The sequence below is a fragment of the Podarcis liolepis genome (genome assembly GCF_965112155.1).
Source record: "Podarcis liolepis genome assembly, chromosome: 3".
NCBI classification, from domain to species: domain Eukaryota; kingdom Metazoa; phylum Chordata; class Lepidosauria; order Squamata; family Lacertidae; genus Podarcis; species Podarcis liolepis.
Window position 1 is genome coordinate 102,517,038 of NC_139557.1, and position 18,317 is coordinate 102,535,354.

Consider the following 18,317-nt stretch of genomic DNA (forward strand, 5'->3'; position numbering starts at 1 on the left):
ACAGCAGGCACCAATACAGGACTGCCTGCATTCCAAATTGGTGCTACAGGTCATGAAAAGCCTGAAAGGCAGGGGTAGTCAACATGGTGCCCTCCAGATGTTATGGGCTAGAAGTCCCATACGCCATGACTACTGGTCATCTTGGTCAGAGCAACTGAGAGTTATAGTCCACAACATCTAGAGGGCACCATAGAGATGCTGCTTGCATGGGTATTGGTTCCATTACATACACATGCATGCAAATATTAGAACAGCACCATTGCAAACGAGAATGCCAGCTTCTAAACTTTGTAAAGTTACAAGTTGTTTCTTAGCTTTTCCAGGAAGGTGTCTATGCCTGTCACCAAGGCCTCCTATAAAAATGACTGTCTAATTACCCAACCACCAAATACTAATCTATAGAAACCACAGCCACAGAACCAAAGGCCAGAGTCTCTGAAATAATGGGAACTGCCTTTGGTGGCATGCCTACAGACTAGCAATGAGCAAACATTAATTTCAGTACTTAAAAGTCAGTCCCAAGCTTTGTTCAACTACAGAACATGTGGGTAGCAGCACTGCATTCTAGCTAGCATTTATAGATGTCCTGGCAGCACAGCAAGGCCACATTAACCTTAAAGCAGGCAAAAAAACAACAACCCTGAATAATCATAGTGAAATAAATGCATTTCAAAGTTTGTGGAACTTATTAATGGAGATGGGGTGAATAGGTTTACTAACAGGCCTCCATGTGTCCAATATCACAACAAAGAACTAATCAAGCTCTGAAAAAGTAAACGTTCAATATAGCAAGCATTTTGGGCCAAATTCTCACAATGGCAGATGAGAGAATACCTGTTTTGTACCTTTAAAAATTGGACTTCCCAGAGTTCCCTGGTAGCCTTCCATCTTCCCCATATGCTAGTTTTCTGTGTGGAGGAAATATTTTTGTATGGATGATTAACAATGGAAAACTGTTCGAGTTTTGCTGGGATTGGTGATTTGGGAAAGCCTGTGCTAGAATGAAGATGTGCTTTGTTTGTTTGTTACCTTCCATTTGCAAGAACTCGACAAAAATCCTACTTAGGAAAACATGCAGTGCTTTGTTGTTTAAAAAGCATTGAACTTATCCAGCTAAACCTCTGTGTTGTTACAAGGAAACATATTTTGAACAGTAATCAAGGATGAACTGTGTATTATTCCCATTCATCATTTCCTCCTGCTCTCCAGGCAAAGTTATATTCTATTGTTGACTTCCTTTATATTAATAAGCTGATCACTATTTTTGTAAAAAAATCAGCAGCTCTAAAGATCACCAAGGAAAGCCAGTTTCTCTCTCCTCCCCCCTTTCAAAAGTTGGATGTATACAGGACTGTGTGTGGTTTGAAATAGTACCTTGGAACCTTCTGGAACAAAAGTTTATTGGTTTTGGCAGCCTCCCAAGCATTTCTGCAGGAATGGAGCGATTCTGCAGTTCAAAACCAGGTTAATCTGTAGCTAAGACACCATACTGATAGGGCAGAACTAATAAAGAACCACCACCTTGCAGACATTGGCTTTTAATAGCTTGGGATTTTTTTTTCCTCAAGAGTTTTTATTGGGAGAACTACAAAACATTTACAGTACAAAGTTTACAGTCTCGCACTCCAAATTTGTAGTGAACTGACTCTCCAAAATATATTACAACTCAAGTTGACTTATCTTCTAGTTACATTCAAAACATACTTCTTATGTTAAAGTAGTCCAAAGAGTACATAGTGCTGAATCTGTACCTATGTACGTTTTCTTTTCTTTTTTCAATAAAAAAAAGGTACTGCTCATTCATCCATTCACCCTCCCATGAAAGTTTTGTATAACTCCTGACTTTTTTTCCAAACACAAAGTTTCATGTTTTGGAACTGTAAAAGATATGATCCTGAACACATTTACAGGTTCAGGTCCCAAATGTGGCCTCCTTACTTACACGAGTGGTACAATTTCATGTAGTTAAAACCCCCAGCCCTACATTCAAATTCTCAAGCATTAAGAAAATACTCATTTGGTTGAGGAAGATTTAAGGCAAGCATGGACCCTTATGAAGGCACTGTGGGACGTAATACTGGGCTCCCCCCTCCCCCCATCTTTATTGCTACATACTTTTTAACTATCACAGTGTGATTGGTGAAGTTAGGCAACACGAATACTTTTTGGTTAATTTTAAAAGTTTGAATTAGGTTTTGCCACTTTAAATTCTGATTGCAAAGTAGGTTTAAACTTGGACGGGTTACAACCATTGTACATTCTAAAAAAAAACACAACCCATTGAAATTTCTCAAAACTACTTCCACAGCATTGAGTCAGATTTCTATATAAAAAAAGGCCAATGCAATCTTTCAATTTACGTAAACAAGGAAAGAAATTAATGAAATAAATATTACATACAATCTCTTAAATTAAGAATTTTACTCATTTACAATAAAATAACCAAGTGAAGTTACAAAAAGGCATATATTACTGTGAAAAGAACACACTCCACATTTTGCCGATTAATAATGGCAATCATAATTTAAACATAATAAAAGAATATATATCTATTGCTTTTCATCATACCCGATAAATACAGTATGAACAAATTACCAATGTATACTTTTCACAAGATAATAAATAAGTTAAATAGTTTCATATTGAGTTGTGCAGTGACTTGTGCAATCAACTCAGCTAAAAAAAATTAAAAAATCAGCAGTTATTCTCCAACAATTACAAACTAAATTCAGTTGAATGCTTCCAAATAAAGCAACAAAAAAATTGTTCTAAGCCAAACATCCACTAAGTGGTGGCAATGGAACCAATATTAAACTTTGGAATGGAAGTTTTAGCATGTTATAATATATATAAGATATATATAAAAAAACTAGAGTGTTATCAAGGCATATTCTTGGCAGGATGTTGGATTTTTCTTTTAAAAGCTTATACATTTAGTATATTTACTTTAAATTTGATTGAAAGGCAAAAAAACCCCCACACTCCTTACTTTAAATTCTTTTTTTGTTATTGTATAGCGATCTGGAGGGACCTGGAATGCAGAGTTCATAGGCCTCCAGAATGATTGTTGATTCCTGGGGGAGTAGGATTGGGCAGAACTGTTTGCTAATGCTTTATTATTACCCTTTGTCTCCTCCCCTCCCCATAAAACACACTTGAAAGATGGAATGGCTGCTGCTGCACATTTATAACCTAGTCTAAAAAAAAGGGGGGGGAGAAATCCTCTCCTTCCAGTCTCTTTAGATATATAAAAATAAGATTGTTCTCTTGATGACATCATTTGCCCTTTCACAAACTGGCATTTGTTCAGCTCTTGATAAGGGGGGGGGCAGGGGGAAGCTTCTTTTTTCCTGTCTCCTCTCTGAATTTGCTCAGCAATCAAAAGGATTTCTCTTGCTTAAAAAGGAACACACAAAAAAGTGTGGGGGAGAAAACAGAAAAGGGTCTGTGCGAGCTTGGCTAGTATCTGGAGGCTGCTGCAGTCTCTGCTCCTGGTGAGAAGGCAGGGAAATAATAGGGGGCATTGAAGAGGGGAAAGGGGGTAGCTTGCCCAACGAGGGACCCTCCCTTCCAAAAAAAAAAAGCAGGGGTCCCCAAAGATTGACAACCATAGGACACCTGCCCTCTGCGCCCCCAAAGTCCCACTTTCTCCCGGCGCCTCCTTAGTCGTCGGAGATGGAGAGGCGGCTGAAGATGGGCAGGCGCCTGCCCGAGTCCAGGCTGGGCGACTCCGAGCCGCTGAGGCTGCCCGAGCTGAGGGAGCCGCTCAGGTAGCTCTCTCGGTCGGACAGGGAATCCGGAGGGCTCGGCGGGGCGTCGAAAACGGGCGACTCGGAGAGGCGGCGCAAAGGCTGGAAGGTGAAAGGAGGCGAGGCCGGAGGGCCGGGCGGCGGGCAGCAGTTCCCGCCTCCTCCTCCTCCCGCCCCGCCGCCTCCTCCTCCGCCCGGCTGCTGGTGGCAGCGGTAGAAGGTGGCGGTGGCAGCCGCGTTGGCGAAGCAGCCGGCCGGAGGGGGAGGCGGCGGCGCGTGGAGGGCGAGCGGCGCGATGAGGCTGCCCAGCTCCTGGCCCGCCGAAAAGGCGAAGGCGTTGTTGGCACACGGCGGGGAGGCCACCAGCTCGTCGCAGTACGAGCCGCCCGAGGAGCGCGCAGGCGGCGGCGTGCGAGACCCGCCGGGGCTCTCCAGGAGCAAGGCTGCCGCCGCGGCCGCGGCCGCTTCCAAGCCGCCCGGCGCCCCTCCGTGGTGGTGCTGGTGGTGATGCGCCGAGAAGCCGGAAAAGCTGAGGCTGTGGTGCAGTTTGGGCCTGTCCCCTCCTCCTCCGCCTCGAGGGTGGGGGATGCCGAAGCCGCCGCCCGCCAGCGGGTGGTCGCGGGCGGAGGGCGCGAAGGCGCGCAGGTCGCCGGTGCTTCCCGCGTGCGGCGGGTGCAGAGGGTGGTGGTGGCCGCCGCCGCTGTGCGTCGGGGGCGGCGCGCTGGTCTGGTGGGGCGGCGGCTGGTGCTGCGGCGTCGCGGGGTTGGCGCCGCTGCCGTTGGCGGGCGCGGGGCGGCGCTCGTCGGCGTTGTGGATGAAGTGGCAGCGCGGCCCGTAGGGGCAGAAGCCGATGGTGTGGAAGGTGCGGCACAGCTCCGTCTTGTACTTGGGGTGGCGCGTCAGGCTGCGCAGCTCGTGGAAGCCGTGCGCGAACTGGCACTTCTCGCCGTACTTGCAGGCGCCGCTCTCCTCGAAGGGCCGGCACAGCTCCGTCTTGTAGCGCGTCGAGTTGATGGGAGCCCCGCCGCCCCCTCCGCCGTTGCCGCCGCCGCCCTTCCCCGCCGAAGAAGCCGCCACCACCACCACTTGCTGCTGCTGGAGCTGCTGCATGAGGTGTTGGCTGCGCTCGCCATTCTCGCTGAACGAGCGGTCTCGGAACTTGTTCTCCTTGTTCAGCAAGGCGGTGGTGGGGCTGCTGCTCCCTCCGCCGCCGCCGCCGCCTCCTCCTCCTCCGGTGCCAGGCTCCTTGAGGCCGCCGAAGGAAGAGGGCGAAGGCGACGGCGAGCCCGCCGGGAACTTGGCGTTGCCGTTAGCCAGAGCCTGCAGGTTGCTGGTCGAATGCCTCCGCAGGAAGCCCGGCGCGAAGTTGGAGCTGGGCGAAGTGCCCACGGGGCTCCCCACCGCCTTCTTGTCCAGCATGCTGCTCAGGGATTTCTCGGTCTGGGAGCCAGAAGGGAGGGTGGGGGAGAAGGGGAGAACGGGGCAGAGAAGGGAGGGAGAAAGAAAAGAAAAAGGGGAAAAAACGGTGCACCGTGACTGCCGGGAGCCTGGGGAAAGGACAGGGGCTTGCAAGTCTCCAGCACCTCTCTGTCTCTTTTCTGCACCAACCACAAGGGTCCTTCCTCAGCGGAATCGCCCAAGAGGAGCCCCCGCCAGCTCCAATCGCGTATCCATGCGGTCTTGGTTGTCAAGGCTCCCTCCCCTCCCGCTCCAAGCAGCTACCTGCAATTTAAAACTTTTCGAGGGGTGCTCCGAAACCCCTCCCACCAATCCGGAGGGGCTGCACGAAAGAGTGCCGATTCAACACAGCCGGACCTTGCAGTAGCAAGCTTCAGCTTCCACACATCTGCCATGGTAGTTTTTATTTTAAAACACACCCACCCCACACGTACACGGGAATAATCACAACAACAACAACTGAGGACAACAACAGGCACTCCACTGGAAATATGCCCTTCTTCGCTGTCACCTCCCTCCATTACAAAGCGAAAGGCTACAAGAGATGCACGAGCAGCAGGGAGCAGCAGGTTCCCTGGGAAGTTACTGAGAGCAGAAAAGTTTTAATCTTCCCCCTCGCAACTTGTTGCAGAACAAAGCCGTTCCTGCAGCTCGTTCCTCTGCATGTTTAGCAGGGAGTCTGTCCCACGGGGTTCAGTCAGACTCGCTCCCAAGTAACCGTGCACAGGATTGCAGCCTTGGACAGGGTCTTTCTGCAAACCAGTTTTGCGCCAAAACTTCTCTGAACTATTTCAGCTCCCTGGTAGAGAGACAAGAGCGCGAGCTTCCCTGCCCTTACCTTGCACAAGAAGTCGATGTCGTAGAAGGCAGATAAGAGTGTTGTAGACATTTCTAGATCCTGTAATGGTCGGAAATGCAGGAAGGACCGAAAGATCCCACTTTCCTCGGAAGCTTTGGGTGAGCCACGACTGGATAGGAAAGGGCGGATTGCTTGAGAGCTGAAAAAGTCTATATAATCAATTTCCCAACCGAGATGGGGAAGCGGGTGCCCAGCCAAAGCGGCGGCCGCAGCTATCTCGAGTGCTGGAACTCCGCGACTGCCGTACACGCCCCATATATAAACGCCAGGACAGCGGGGAGGGACCCAACACTGACCCGGCCGGGGTCTCCCAGCAACAGCACCCAGAGGTTCCCCTCCCACCCAGCCTAGCCCTGCCTCTTTTGTCTCGGCGCTCCTTCTCATTGGGCGCCGCCAATTTTCTTTCAGCGGCCGGGAGAGGAGGGAGGTGGGGCAAGTTGGAGAAGTGATCCAGAAAGGAGGGGGCGAGGTCTCGGGAAGGGTCGCGTTCGCCAAAGAAAGTCTTAAGGCCGCGCAAAGCGATCGGTTCCCCCCAGTCCTTGCTGTGCTAGGCACGCGCTGGAGGCTCGCTGGCTCGCATAGAGAAGGTACTGTTCCCTCTCTATAAGCGCGGCCAATATACGCAGTCAAGGGTGCAAGTTTACTTTTCTCATCGGAACATGCACCAGGGAAGACATCCTATAAGGCTGGCTTATTTTGCACAATGCATTCTGTATACAAAAGGCTTGCTTAGTTATGGGAGGCGCAGTTTCCGCGAGGCTTGCAATAAACGCCATGTGCACAGGAAACTCCCATGAGTTTAACCGCCGGCAAAGCACGAACGCAGTTTGCTCGAGAATGCAGCGTGGCTCCTACACCTGCTTAACCTCAGGTTTGTAGTATGAAGAGGAATGGGTTTCCGCAAGGCTTGTGCGCCGAGACCGCAGCCCCTGTGCACGTTGAACTCAGCGGCGCTTACTTTGAGTAAACACGCATAGGCTCGGGTTGCAGGGTGCTTGCATCACGTGGGTGAATTACGAAACAATTGCTACTTGACAAAAGGTCTTTGAGTAGCAATGCATGTTGGCTCGGTGTCTGCACCCAAAGTGCAATTTTCTGCTGCATCATGCAGCACGGGGCGTAAAGACACGATTGCACTCCAGGTCTAGGCAGCGTTGACGTACACAGAGAGCCCCCCTGGCCATGCTCTCTCCAGATTGGGTTTCTCCCCCACCACTCCGCGCGGAGGATCGGCCGCCCTCTTTGCACGAAGCCCGCCCAGCTCCTTGCACGGCTCGGAAGTTTTCAAGTAAACACACGCTGGCACTGGGCTTTCCTGCCAGTTTCACACCCCCGCTGAGCCGTTCGGGAAGCTCGCAGCGAAGCATCAAAGGGCCTGGGAGTGAAATGGGACGCCCCTACAACTCCTCCTCTTCCTCCCGCCCAATCAAGGGACCTTGTGCCACGCAACAGGTTTTGGGAACAAAGGCTGCCCGCCTGGCCGTGTAACTGGCTGGACGGCACCACCGCTGCCCGCTGGGGTGTGTGATGTTTGCAAGAGAAAGAAGAAAGGGCGCTTTAACTCCTCAGCTGCTGGGTTCCTTGTTGCTCAAGAGAAGCCCCAGCCCGTGCGACCGTCCCGCTGCCGACTAGTTCCCAGACTTGGCAGCCGCTCAAGGTCTTGTGATCCGATTGGCGCAGCCAGCGCCTCGTCCTTTGACACACAGCCTCAAACTCCCCGCTCGCCGCTGCGCCTGGCCAGGGGAGGGCCGGGCTGACGCAGCACAGCTGCGGGACCGCGCGCCGGCGCTCGCCTTGCCCAGCCCCACCCCTTCCCTCTGGACCCCCGCCAAAAAAGAGGGAGAGCTGCGCAGCCTCCCCCTTCCGCCTCCCCAAGTCCCTCCGCCGCGGCAATGGAGTCTCTCCACACTTTGGTCCCAGTTAATGAATTCAACCCGGTGGCTTGGAGAGCTTGGAATGCGCGCGCCGATGAGTTCCGCGCTCGTTTGCGGGGGGAAAGTACAGGGGCGCGCGCAGCGCAGTAGGAAGGAAGCCCCACGGCGTGCAACGGGGCGCGCTGTTCCCAGAGCAAGTGCGCCCGCCCCATCTGGAACTCGCTTTGCCTACCAAGCAGTGCGTAATTCGGCCCCTCTTTGGGAAGGCTGACTCTCATCGCTCCTTTTACTGTAGCAGCGGGGGAAAGCTCCCCCACTCGCAGACCAGCTCAGCATCTTACGCAAGAACAAGCGAGCCTGGCCTGTGCGCATTGACATGCGAGCTCGACCCAGTTCCCAGAGAAGGACAGGCAGGCTTGTGGGCGGATGCGGGAAGGACTTGTTGCCGTCGGAGCTGCGCTTCCTTGCGCCTAGGCTCACCACAATGCCTGCATCCACTGAGCGCCGGGCTGCATCCATGTGGGGAGCAAAGCGGAAAGTGTCAGGCGCCCTGACCTCCCCCCCTCTCACTTTTCTTGCCCTTGACTGGTTTACAAAGGCGAGGCCGCCGTTTGATCTTCCTTTCAAGCGGCTGCCTCGGAAGAAGCGGCTGTGCGGCGAGGCTCTCCACATCCAGGGGCGCGCTAGCCACCAAGCTGCGCCCACTGGCAGGCGAGTTGACGGCGCTGCCCGCCCGCCCGCCGCGTCCATTTGGTGCCCTGCTTCCTCCTTACAGGAGGCGGCCGCTCCGCAAGCGCGTGCGTGTGTGTGTGCGCGCGCGCGCGCCGCCCTAAGGCTACAGCCTTGGCTCCTCCTCCTCCTCCCGTTACTTCGGCTCATTCCCACCCGGAAGCGCCTCTCCTGCAAAGCGGGGGCGGCCGGGCGGGGGGCGTTTCCAGCAACTCTCGGAGCGGACTCGCCGCGCGCAAAGAAAAACCTCCTCCACCCGCACAAATAAAGCGAGTGGAAGCTCGTTCTGGGGAGGCTCCGCAGCTCTCCCTCGGCTCTGCGCCGAGAAGGAAGTTTGGAAAACAAAAGCCCCCAGGCGAGGGCGCGCAAGCAGGCGCCCCAAGCGGTCGCTGGTCCTGCGCCACGGCAGAAAAAAGGAAAACAAACCCTCGCCCTCACCTTTCAGACTAATCTCTTTGGCAATTGCAACGCTTTGCGGCTACGGCCGAGGAACTGCATTGCCAGTCCAGAAGCGGACGTGACAAGTTGACATGCGGGCCAGAAATAGTTCCTGAAGGAGGCGGCCACCCCCTAGCGCCTGCATCCCGTAAGAGGAACGCAGCCTTCATTTATTGAGGAAGCGCGTCGGGGGAGGGAGTTGGGTTTAATCTTGGTTTATCAACTTGCAAAAGAACCCCTACATAGCTGAACTATTGTTACCTGCCACCCCTTGGGTCTACTCAGAGTGACATAATGGCATCTCCCACTTGCGGGAAGGGGGGACGAAATAAGCCAACAATTTTGACCTAAGCTCTGGCTTCAAAGTTGAGAATTCCCCTTCACTTAAAATAAATAAGTAAGCCAGGCAAAGATCAATCTATAATCAACAGTTAGCCAGGCCAATACTTAAGATAACCGACCTTGAGTAAGTACTCAACGGACAGCTACTCTGGGGTAGACTTTTGTTCTTTTACAGCTGCTGTTTAAGGTTTAAAAGTTTCTGATTGAAAAGTTATACAGTAACTCGTGGTGTGATGAAACGCATACAAGATCATGTACCATTATTTGCTATCTATAAACTAAAGGGATATTACACAGCTTAAAGCCATACAGCGATAAGGCTGTTTCTTTCTTGCAGCTCTTTTGTTTATTAATTAACCGCCTTTCTGGGGTTTCCTAATTCTACTTAAGCTGAAACCACTACGGCCCTTTCCCATTTTGTTAACATCTTCAACAATGCCAAGTGTAGCCAAGGTTTGCCGATTATATGAAAGTTTAATGCTCACAGCCTACTATTAAAAGTTATGTGAGTACAAAGTTAAGTGACACTTAAAAAGAGGGAGGTGAAACAGCAATTTTAAGCAACAGAATTGGTTCAACAATTAATACTTTATGGTTTTTCAAATAAAATGTATTCAGTCAAATAAAGTGGATATACTTCAGAAGTATGATTAGAATGAATTTCCTTTTATTTCTGCATGAATAAGTGGCCAAGTGAGATTTGCTTCACGTTTGATAAGGCAATGACTTCATTCCAACAAAACATGGTTAGGACAGGCTGCCAGATGGTGGTATTTGTACCCTGCGCCATCTGATTGGGTTGCCCCAGCCACTCTGGGTGGCTTCTAGCATATACAAAAACATAATAAAACATTGAACATTAAAAACTTCCCTAAACAGGGCTGCCTTCAGATGCCTTCCAAAGATTGCACAGTTACTTATCTCATGGACATCTGATGGGAGGGCGTTCCACAGGGAGGGTGCCACTGAACTGTAAACTAGTACCTGTATAGACAATATTGCTACTAACGAGACAATATTGCTGTTTTCTACAACTGTTCAGGTTCCCCATCACCAAAAGGGATGTTTGTGAAATTTTACTGGGGCGCAGAAGAGGGAACACACAGAAAACTGCATTGTGCTGAGTCGCACCATTGCTCTCTCTAGCTCTGTAACGTCTACTCAGCCTGGCAGCAACAGGCCAGGATTTCTGACAAGGCTCCCACCCAGTTCTAAGTGGACATTCATGGATTGAATCTGAGACCTTTTGCATGCAAAGCAGATACTCCACCACTGAGCTACGGTCCTTGCCCAATATATCCTGTTGGAGATACATTCCTCTTAGGGATGAGGACAGTGAGAGGGCTTTGTTTGCCCTCGGCAGCATGGGCATGTGGCAAGGTTACTGTAGTAGGCAAACAAACCTCAGCAGCTTGGTCTATTTTATGGTTCAGTAACAAAATACGTATTAGGGCGCCATCTGCTGGGGCATTTAGAACATGGTATGGAGAAAATAAAGATACCGGAAGGTGTTATAAAGAACTAATCATAATAATTTTGTAGGTGCAGGCTTTCCAACTGAGTTTTCTTTGATATGTATGATGTTAGCATTCAGACACTGCGAATCACTTTGCAAAGCATCAAATTGGTATCCAGTATGCATTGCAACATGGTGTATAAATTGTATTCTCATGCTAAAAAGGTAAAAATTGTCTTTTTCATCCTACACTTCCCAGCTATCGGGGCGGGGGCTGGGGGGGAGGGAATCAGCAATGGGGAGCATTGTAGGGCAGAGGCAATGCTTAACCTATGTGAAAAATAATTTCAGCGAGGCAATATAACCTGGTACAAAACATTTAATGTAAAAATAACAGTGAAGGACATTAAACTTAATGACCATTATTAAGAGGGTGCAGTCAACCTTGGTTGATCTCTCAAGGAAATTTCTGAGATGCAGGCCCTTCGGAAGAATGACTAATCTCTGTGGTTAGGTAGTACTGAACTGTTTCTTTCCTGGCCATTTGCTGACTGATTGGGAGTGTGGAGGCATGTTTCATGCTGGGTATCATACTTTTCATGTACAGGTGAACAGCTTTTGAGCTGAAAGCACAAATGATAGTATTCTAATACTGAATCGCTCAAGCTACAAGGGTAATCAAGTAGTTGCATTTGTGGAAAAGCTTGTATTTGTGTCTACGTAGGGAAAGAATGCTTTTGGAAAAGGCGTTTTCCGTCATGGTTGGAAACAGAATTAAGTTTTGAACTCTTAAAGTCTTAGAACTTTGAGATTTGTCTGTGAATGGGTCTTGAAGCACAATGAGAAAAGGAATATGAACTGCAACGTCAAAGAACAAGAGCAGCTCGTGGGGTAAAATCAGCAAATTGTATCAGCAGGTGGCCAGCATGCAGTGCATGGGAAGAAACAGTTTAGCAGCTTTGCTTCCTACAACAGCTGCAATAAAAACTCTGCTTATGAGAGCATTCAGAGAAGCATTCGCCAGCAGAAAGTTGGATGGAGATTCAAGGGATTGAAGTACGGACTATCTAGGACTTATTCCTACAACGCTGTTCACATTTATGACCTGTTTTTGCCTTCACAGTGTGGTTCACAAGTTGTAATCGGCAGTGAGCAAATCATACGCATTTGTGTTTTCAAGTTTTCTGCACGTGTCATTTCCAGCTTCGAGCAAGCTTAGTATTTTAAGGCAAGTGGATATTCTTTCCTTCCGAATAGTTAATTGCGTGAGTTCCGAAGATCGGGAAAATTCAGGAGCTGAAGGCATTTCTCCAAGAAGCTGGGTCACATGTTTGGCTTGATCAGATGCTAATGTTGCCAACTGGTGCAACTTTCCTTGATCACATGGATTGACATGAGTCACTGGTATGAGCAGGAAGAGGTGTTTACGCAGCTGACGCACCTTCGTTAATTTCTCAGCCCAGAAATTTGCTTCTCCTTTGTCAAACAGATAGTCATTTTCCACCTGCACGTAAAACCAGCAATAATCAATGTATTGGCAATGGTATGAGATAAACAACCCCTATGCAAAATTGTTCACATGCACCAGAAAAAAATTGCTCAGTCTTAAGCAAGGCATCTATGCACGTTGACTTGGAAGTAAGCCACTCGGTGGACACTGTATGCATACCCTTTTTGATGTCAATATCACTTCTCCTGCAAAGTGCAGGAGGCAAACTCATCTGACTGCCTTCCTTCTCCCCCCTGGTGCAGGCAGTATTGCAGCTCTTGCTGCCACAGGCATGCATAGTTCAATGGCCACACTGAATCTCATGAAATTGCTCAGGTAAAAATGAAATGGAACTATATCTAGAATTATTGCGCATGAGATGATTGTATTTATTTAAATAATGGAAATTAAAAGTTGCCTTGAAACATTAAGATATGTCTGCTTGAGATATACAGTGGTACCTCGGTTTAAGAACATCCCTGTTTACAAACAATTCGGTTTGCGAACTCCGCAAAACCAGAAGCGGTGTCCTGGTTTGCGAACTTTACCTAAGAATGGAATCTGAACGGTGGAAGGGCACCGGCGGCGGGAGGCCTCATTATGCAAAGTGCGCCTCGGTTTAAGAACGGCTTTGGTTTAAGAACTGACTTCCGGAACGAATTAAGTTCATAAACTGAGATACCACTGTACAGAGTCAGCTTGCTGTTCAGTGAAATCCTACTGTATTTCACAAAGTTAAATGTGCCTAGCAGAATACTGTACAGGCAACTCTTCATTTGGAATCTGAACAAGGAGGTTTGGAGGGAGTCTGGTAAGTGCTGCTGTTTTTTTAAAGGGTTTTCCAATGGTTTCCAGAGGGTGTTTGCATCTTTCTCCAACGGTGCTTCAAATATACGTGATTTCAATGATTTGCATAGTGCCTCGGAACATAAAGGTAAAGGGACCCCTGACCATTAGATCCAGTTGTGGCCGACTCTGGGGTTGCGGCGCTCATCTTGCTTTATTGGCCAAGGGAGCCGGCGTACAGCTTCCGGGTCATGTGGCATGACTAAGCCACTTCTGGCGAACCAGAGCAGCGCACGGAAACGCCGTTTACCTTCTCGCTGGAGCGGTACCTATTTATCTACTTGCACTTTTGACATGCTTTCTAACTGCTAGGTTGGCAGGAGCAGGGACCGAGCAACGGGAGCTCACCCCGTTGTGGGGATTCGAACCGCCGACCTTCTGATCGGCAAGTCCTAGGCTCTGTGGTTTAACCCACAGCGCCACCCGCGTCCCTAGCCCCCGCATAAATGGGGATTTGCCTGTATTGTTTTGTAAAGAGGTTTGGGTGGATTTTTAAAAAGTGAAAACTACATGAGTCTTCAAAGAGCAGAAGAGCATCAAACAGATATGCTAACCTACAGCTTATGAAAAGTTTTATAGCACGTTCATGTATCAGGTGTTGTGCACCTCTGTGCTATAATACCTGCACACAGTGAAGAGATTGTGCTGGCTGGTTTACTAGAAGTGTGATGGGGATGCTTCAGTTTCAGTAACTTTCAACAGGCTCAAATGAAGGGATTTGATATGGTCTTCAAATTCATCCCGGAGTAACATTGCACGAAGGGCAAATTTTGTGTGGATGTTTATTGCACTGCACATAAAAGGCTGTGGGATGTAACATCACTGAAGCAGTCAAATACAACATTTCCTGTTTGGCCAGGGTGGACAGAGTTGCTCCAGCCAGGAGGACTTCCTGTCACACCTGGTCTGGAGCATCCTCCCCGTGTGTGTGACCAAGTAGATGGGCGTGACTCTACCAAAGGGCTAGCCACGCAGCCACCTTCCTCTTGACTCTCTTGATGCCTTGTCTACATTTTGCCCTTTTGCTGTCTGCTGGCTCTCAGCCACCAGAACCCACACTTTTCTCGGAAACTGTAACTACAAGATAAAGCCTGCGCTCAGGACCATACTGCGAACTGAGTGTAAGTAAACCTCATCATTCCTTTAAAAGAAGACTGTTGTGTCATTATTGTTTTTAAGAGGGAACTAGAGGGATTTACCAGGAACAATACAATCTGGACAAGCCAGACTGGATTGCTTAATTCAACTGATTATCTCGAATCTATCAACTAGTTTCCTGCAATGTACAAGGGAATGTGCTCTGCTATTAGCTCATTAGCGTGAGGAAGGATAATATTTAATTGATATATCCTCTCCTACTACCCTCACCATTCCCACAAAGGCTGGTTCAGAAGTACACATGTGTGCAAAAAATCCATGGTGTGCCTTCTGTTTCCTGGTCCCTTCTCACACACCCAGCTTGGGCGACTCTATTCTAACATGTTAAAATGTGATGCCCAGAGAAACCGGCTTTATGAACCAAGAGTGGACATTATTCACATTCATAAGTGAATGGTACAATGACTGAATTGGTATCACATTTTTTAGAAAGCAAAACATGGTTCCGATGTTAACATCTCTTCTGCGTTCCAAAAGCATGCTTCCATGCGACCTTGAAAGAAATCCTGCAAAAAGCCAATTGATTGCACTGAAAAACCCAAGCTGTGGTCAAGCACTGGTTAGCTGACTTACGAAGGTTGTAGTCTCTAAATCTTCTTTTCCTAGCAGCCACTCCAGTAAGATTAAGACCCCAGCGCCGGTCTGCTCCCACTGCTGCAGCAGTTCACACAATATAAAAAATGTTAAATCCATGGCCATTGCTGCATTCACCACTTGGAAGCCAAGCTCTGCAGGGAGAAAGTGAAGATGGTTCTCTAAGCGTATCCATATAAACATGTATTATGCTCAAAAAGAAAAACACAGGAATTGTTAAGATTATGCAAATCAAAACCCCTTTATTAACCTTTTAAAAAAAATTGGCTGCCATTGTTCAACTTTTAAAATATGTTAAAATTTAGTGACAAGGAGTAGGCATTTGATGGCTGACATAGTTTCAGGTAACTTTGAAATTATGAGCTGTATGTGACTGTTTTAAATGTTTTTAATGATGAGCTGGTTTTAGGTTTTTAAAACTATTTTAATTGTTTCAAACATGTTCTTTGATTATTTATAATATATATATTTAATATATATATATATATATATATATATATATATATATATATATATATATATATGCTTTCGTAGATTTTCACGGGTACAGGAATGCAGGTTTTGGTGTCTTCGGGTGTCTTCCCGTGTAAGAGTTGGGGTGTCTAGGCGACGTTTCGACGAGGTCTCACTCGTCATCTTCAGGCTGGTGCTTTCGGCTTCTTGTTACTGGAACAGAGCAGGATCTCAGTGTTTGAGTTCCTATAAATACTGTTGAGGGGGTGTGGTGTATAGCCTCCGACGTTCTGGGCAGAGAGGGAGTTCCCAGGTTAGTGTGACTTTTCTTCTTTTGTTCCTTAATTACTAGAGGGATATCTTGAGTGATTTCTTGAGTGATATTCTGAGTACCACTTAGGAGGGTCATTAAGTGTGGATTAGTTGCTAAAGCTTTCGTGTCTTGACCTCTTGAGCTTGTGAAGAGTTTTTCTGATATATATATATATCACCAAAGTGTTTGGCCACCCTTCACTCTCTTGGGAGGAAGAGTGGGATATAAATTTAATAAATAAATATACCAAGAGTAATAATAATAAGTTGGCCACTGGGATGGAGAAATTCATCGGCTTTTAATGCTCAGCTTAGGTGTCATATGTAAGACTTGAATCTCAGAGTCTAGTCCCTTCAGGACAGTTTCATTTTCTGTCCCAAATCATCTTACTCTCATGGGCAAGCTGTCAGGTGTAGCTGTCAGAAAACACAGATGAACGCTACTTGCGTATGCACCTTTCAGCAAGCGTAGGCAAAACACCCCAAATAGGTGATTTTCCTGTTTTGAATCAAGAAATCAACCAAACCAATATACAGTGGTACCTCGGGTTACAGATGCTTCAGGTTACAGACGCTTCAGGTTACAGACTCCGCTAACCCAGAAATAGTACCTCGGGTTAAGAACTTTGCTTCAGGATGAGAACAGAAATGACGCTACGGCAGCGGGAGGCCCCATTAGCTAAAGTGATACCTCATGTTAAGAACAGTTTCAGCTTAAGAACGGACCTCCAGAATGAATTAATTTCTTAACCCGAGGTACCACGGTACATATACATATACAATGTGTCCAGTATACCTGAAGGAGCATCTCCACCCCCATCATTCAGCCCAGACGCTGAGGTCCAGCGCAGTGGTTCCCTCACTGCAAGAAATTAGGTTACAGGGAACCAGGCAGAAGGCCTTCTCAGTAGTGGCGCCCGCCCTGTGGAATGCCCTTCCACCAGATGTCAAAGAGATGAACAACTACCAGACTTTTAGAAGACATCTGAAGGCAGCCCCGTTTACGGAAGCTTTTAATATATGAAGGACTATTGTATTTTAATGCAGTGGACGCTCGGTTTGCGAACGTGATCAGTGTGGGATGCACATTTGCAACCCGCAGCGTCCGCAACCCGCAGCGTCACGTCGGCACATGTGTGGGTTGCGATTCAGCGCTTATGCGCATGCACAACTGCCCAAACCCGGAAGTAACCCATTCCAGTACTTCCGGGTTTCGGTGATCCATAACCCGAAAAAACGCAACCTGAAGCATCTGTAAACCGAGGTATGACTGTATTTTGTTGGATGTTGCCCAGAGTGGCTGGGGAAACCCAGCCAGATGGGTGGGGTATAAATAAATTATGATGATTATGATGATTATGATTATACCAGCTGCTCAAGCACAGGCAGTAGTTGGATATTCCATTCATGTATGTGGGGGACTGGCAGAGCGAGGCTAAAGCAATGCCCTCCCCCCCACTCCATGAATTGAGGGAGCAAAGCTATAGTAAAGGAAGATGCAGGAAAAGACGTGGCCGAACAGGACCATCATTTCTGCAGAACCTATTTCTAAAGTTCAACATTTGAGCTGGCAAATTTGCCTGCAACAGAGCAGCAGCTATGGCTTGCAAATTGCACCTCCTTCTGAGTTAATTTAATCTGTTTATTGTAACAACTCCCCCTTTAATTAAGTTCTATTGTGGCCTACAATAAAGTCCAACTGTTCCTTACATCTCATCTCAAATCATTTATGCTGAAACTGTTAAGAATCCGGGCTATTAAGCAAAACATTCTTAAACCCTTCCAGTAGCACCTTAAAGACCAACTAAGTTAGTTCTTGGTATGAGCTTTCGTGTGCATGCACACTTCTTCAGATACACTGAAACAGAAGTTGCCAGATCCTTCTATATATCCTATATCCTTCTTAAACCCGTCTCCCGAAAGAACCAGCAACCAACCAACAGCCAACACAGAAAAGTTTAAAGGAAGTCCAAAATTTGGTGGTCTGTGAAGGGGAAGTTATAGTGGATTGTTTAATATAAAAATCATAAACTATCAAATGTCTTGTTTATCAGGTTCCAGAGTTGTAGAAGGTGGGAGTTCTAAAGTGCAAAAAGCAAGCTATTTAAATGGTTAAAGTACAGGCCATCCTTTGTTTCTTCAACCCAGCAATTACATAAAAAGCTTAAGCATGAATACCACACACTTCAAATAAAAACAATGGAAGATTTAAAAACCTTTTTCCAAAAAAAAAGACACAGGTATTTTAAGCTTCAGGAAGAACTTTTTTAAAAAAAGAAAAGGTAGGAACTACAATTTTTTGAGTCGTCTTTGTTAATCCATTTAATGTAGAGCAAGACCTCCCACACACATATTCATATACCAGAAGACTTTTGATCATGCCATATGTAAACATTTCTCTTGGTAGAATACTATGTGGCTTCAAAAATATACAACCTTTTCTTCTTAATCCCATCCCCCCAAGGAGAATTGTAGGAATGTACCAACAGGCTGTTTTCAACTATATTGAGGAGCCAGATATATTGTGCACGCTGAAGAAAGCATAATATATAACCTGCAG

The 18,317-nt window shown here is 47.5% G+C and overlaps 2 protein-coding genes across 9 annotated transcripts in view; both read right to left on the reverse strand.

Moving 5' to 3' along the window:
• Positions 1–1,531: 1,531 nt before the first annotated feature.
• On the reverse strand, positions 1,532–8,694 carry ZFP36L2 (ZFP36 ring finger protein like 2). Its single transcript, XM_083494519.1, has 2 exons — positions 6,046–8,694; positions 1,532–5,189 (listed from the first exon to the last, which is right to left on the reverse strand). Exons 1-2 carry the CDS (start codon positions 6,448–6,450, stop codon positions 3,663–3,665), a joined length of 1,932 nt encoding a protein of 643 aa, XP_083350645.1. The 5' UTR covers positions 6,451–8,694; the 3' UTR covers positions 1,532–3,662.
• A 2,572-nt stretch (positions 8,695–11,266) lies between these two features.
• The window catches only part of THADA (THADA armadillo repeat containing), a 155,604-nt gene continuing 148,553 nt past the window's right edge, over positions 11,267–18,317 (reverse strand). For all 8 annotated transcript variants that reach the window (XM_083494029.1, XM_083494030.1, XM_083494023.1 and 5 more), the window contains 2 exons: positions 14,972–15,126; positions 11,267–12,409 (listed from right to left, as the gene is read on the reverse strand). In XM_083494029.1, the coding sequence (XP_083350155.1) occupies positions 12,035–12,409; positions 14,972–15,126 (530 nt within the window). In that variant the 3' untranslated portion in view covers positions 11,267–12,034. The remainder of the gene's footprint in view (positions 12,410–14,971; positions 15,127–18,317) is intronic.

Excerpts from the sequence above, each read along its gene's own strand:
- ZFP36L2 (XM_083494519.1), bottom strand. The coding sequence starts at position 6,450 with ATGAGAAGGAGCGCCGAGACAAAAGAGGCAGGGCTAGGCTGGGTGGGA. Across the intron at positions 5,190-6,045 it reads ACATCGACTTCTTGTGCAAG|ACCGAGAAATCCCTGAGCAG; the intron begins GTAAGGGCAGGG and ends TCTGGCTCCCAG.